Source organism: Protobothrops mucrosquamatus, unplaced genomic scaffold (genome assembly GCF_001527695.2).
Source record: "Protobothrops mucrosquamatus isolate PMUCROS unplaced genomic scaffold, P.Mucros_1.0 scaffold2827, whole genome shotgun sequence".
Classification (NCBI taxonomy): Eukaryota; Metazoa; Chordata; class Lepidosauria; order Squamata; family Viperidae; genus Protobothrops; species Protobothrops mucrosquamatus.
The window spans coordinates 171,579-172,985 of NW_015388860.1; the positions used below are offsets into that span (position 1 = coordinate 171,579).

The window sequence follows — 1,407 nt, forward strand, 5'->3', positions numbered from 1 at the left end:
GACAAGCATGATCACAAATAATCCCAGCCTGTTTAAAAAACAATTGCAATTTAAAGCCTTTCAGAAAACTACAGGTGATGCCTACTGTAAAGAATAACAGAATTGGGAGGTACCTTGGAGGTCTTCTGGTTTGATTTCAGAGGCAAAGATGCAGAATTGTCTCTAATATATGAGTAAAGGCTTTGGAAAGAAATAGTAGAATGAAGACGGCTCCATTAAAATCAGAGCCTGCAGTATGGAGAGCAGGTGAGTAGACAGGCTCTTTGATAATTTCTCTCCTGACAAGGAGAGAACTTGAAAATACCCACAATTGCTCCTGACAGCTTTTCCCTGTTAGGAAACTGCAAGATTGAGCACCTTTGAAAAGACACTAAGTTTGCATACTGCCTCTTCTAATGATTTTCAGAAATTGGAACGCTTCAGACTGAGGACAAATAAACTGGAACAGAATTTAAATCTGGAACAGGGTTATCTTCAGTTTCCTGCACATTTTTTTTATTTTTTGCTCCTAATTAAAAATATGCAAACAAAAATGTGGGCTCAAAATATTTCAAAGTATTCAAAATCATTGATGAAGATGCAAAAATCATTGATTCAGAAACATGATAGTAACAAAATTGTGCATGGTAAGTTCAGCTTCAATTAAACCTGTGAAAGTTTTAATTTTTGTTCAACAAACCAAGCCATTCTTGTTTGTAGCAGGAAATTGGTATGTTTTAATGGAACCTATTCAAGCATTTGTAAATAAAAAATATAAACTGTATATAGAAATCTAAATATGATTGGAAGAGTTATAGGGCAGAAAATTGCATTGGAGAAAAAAAAAATTATACGAGATGAAGATTAAAGTTCTAATATACCTACTTGAAAAGATGTTCAGAGAACTTAGTTCTGAATAGATATGCTTTTGTTGTACATTAGTTTAAACATTTTTAAGGCTTTCTAAGTTAAAGTATGGCAAAAATTCTTACTTCTAAATAAACATATATAATATTTCAGTGTAAAAATGAAAACCACTACTTTACACTCCATTTTTGGTAAAAGAGAAAGGAGTATACAGCTTGCATAATTCAAATCCCTTATTTCTTAATCTGTGGAAGAAAATGAATTGAAAGAGCATTTTTTCAGTTGAGAAGAGAGGAAAATGTGATGGGGGTCAGAAAAAAATCAGTAAAATTAAATCCTCCTACTTCACTTCATCATTTGAAAATAGCTGACAACTCAAACCCCAAAGAATAGGTCGATGAGCCAATTAACATTCACCCTCTTTACTTCCTGGACTGACAATAATCCCATCAACCCGACTCTACCTAAAATGAAAATAAAATAATTGATAACATCTTGCTAGCCAGGAAACATGTTTGTTCATCTACATTTATGTACCTGGAGTGACCTGGGTATAAATGA

The 1,407-nt window shown here is 33.1% G+C and overlaps 1 protein-coding gene across 1 annotated transcript in view; it reads left to right on the forward strand.

The window, feature by feature from the left end:
* Window positions 1-200: 200 nt before the first annotated feature.
* LOC107296480 (glutamate receptor ionotropic, delta-2-like) overlaps window positions 201-1,407 on the forward strand; it is a gene marked incomplete at its 3' end in the record, with an annotated part of 33,476 nt that continues 32,269 nt past the window's right edge. Inside the window, exon 1 of the mRNA XM_015825833.1 lies at window positions 201-246. Within this exon, the coding sequence (XP_015681319.1) occupies window positions 201-246 (46 nt within the window). The remainder of the gene's footprint in view (window positions 247-1,407) is intronic.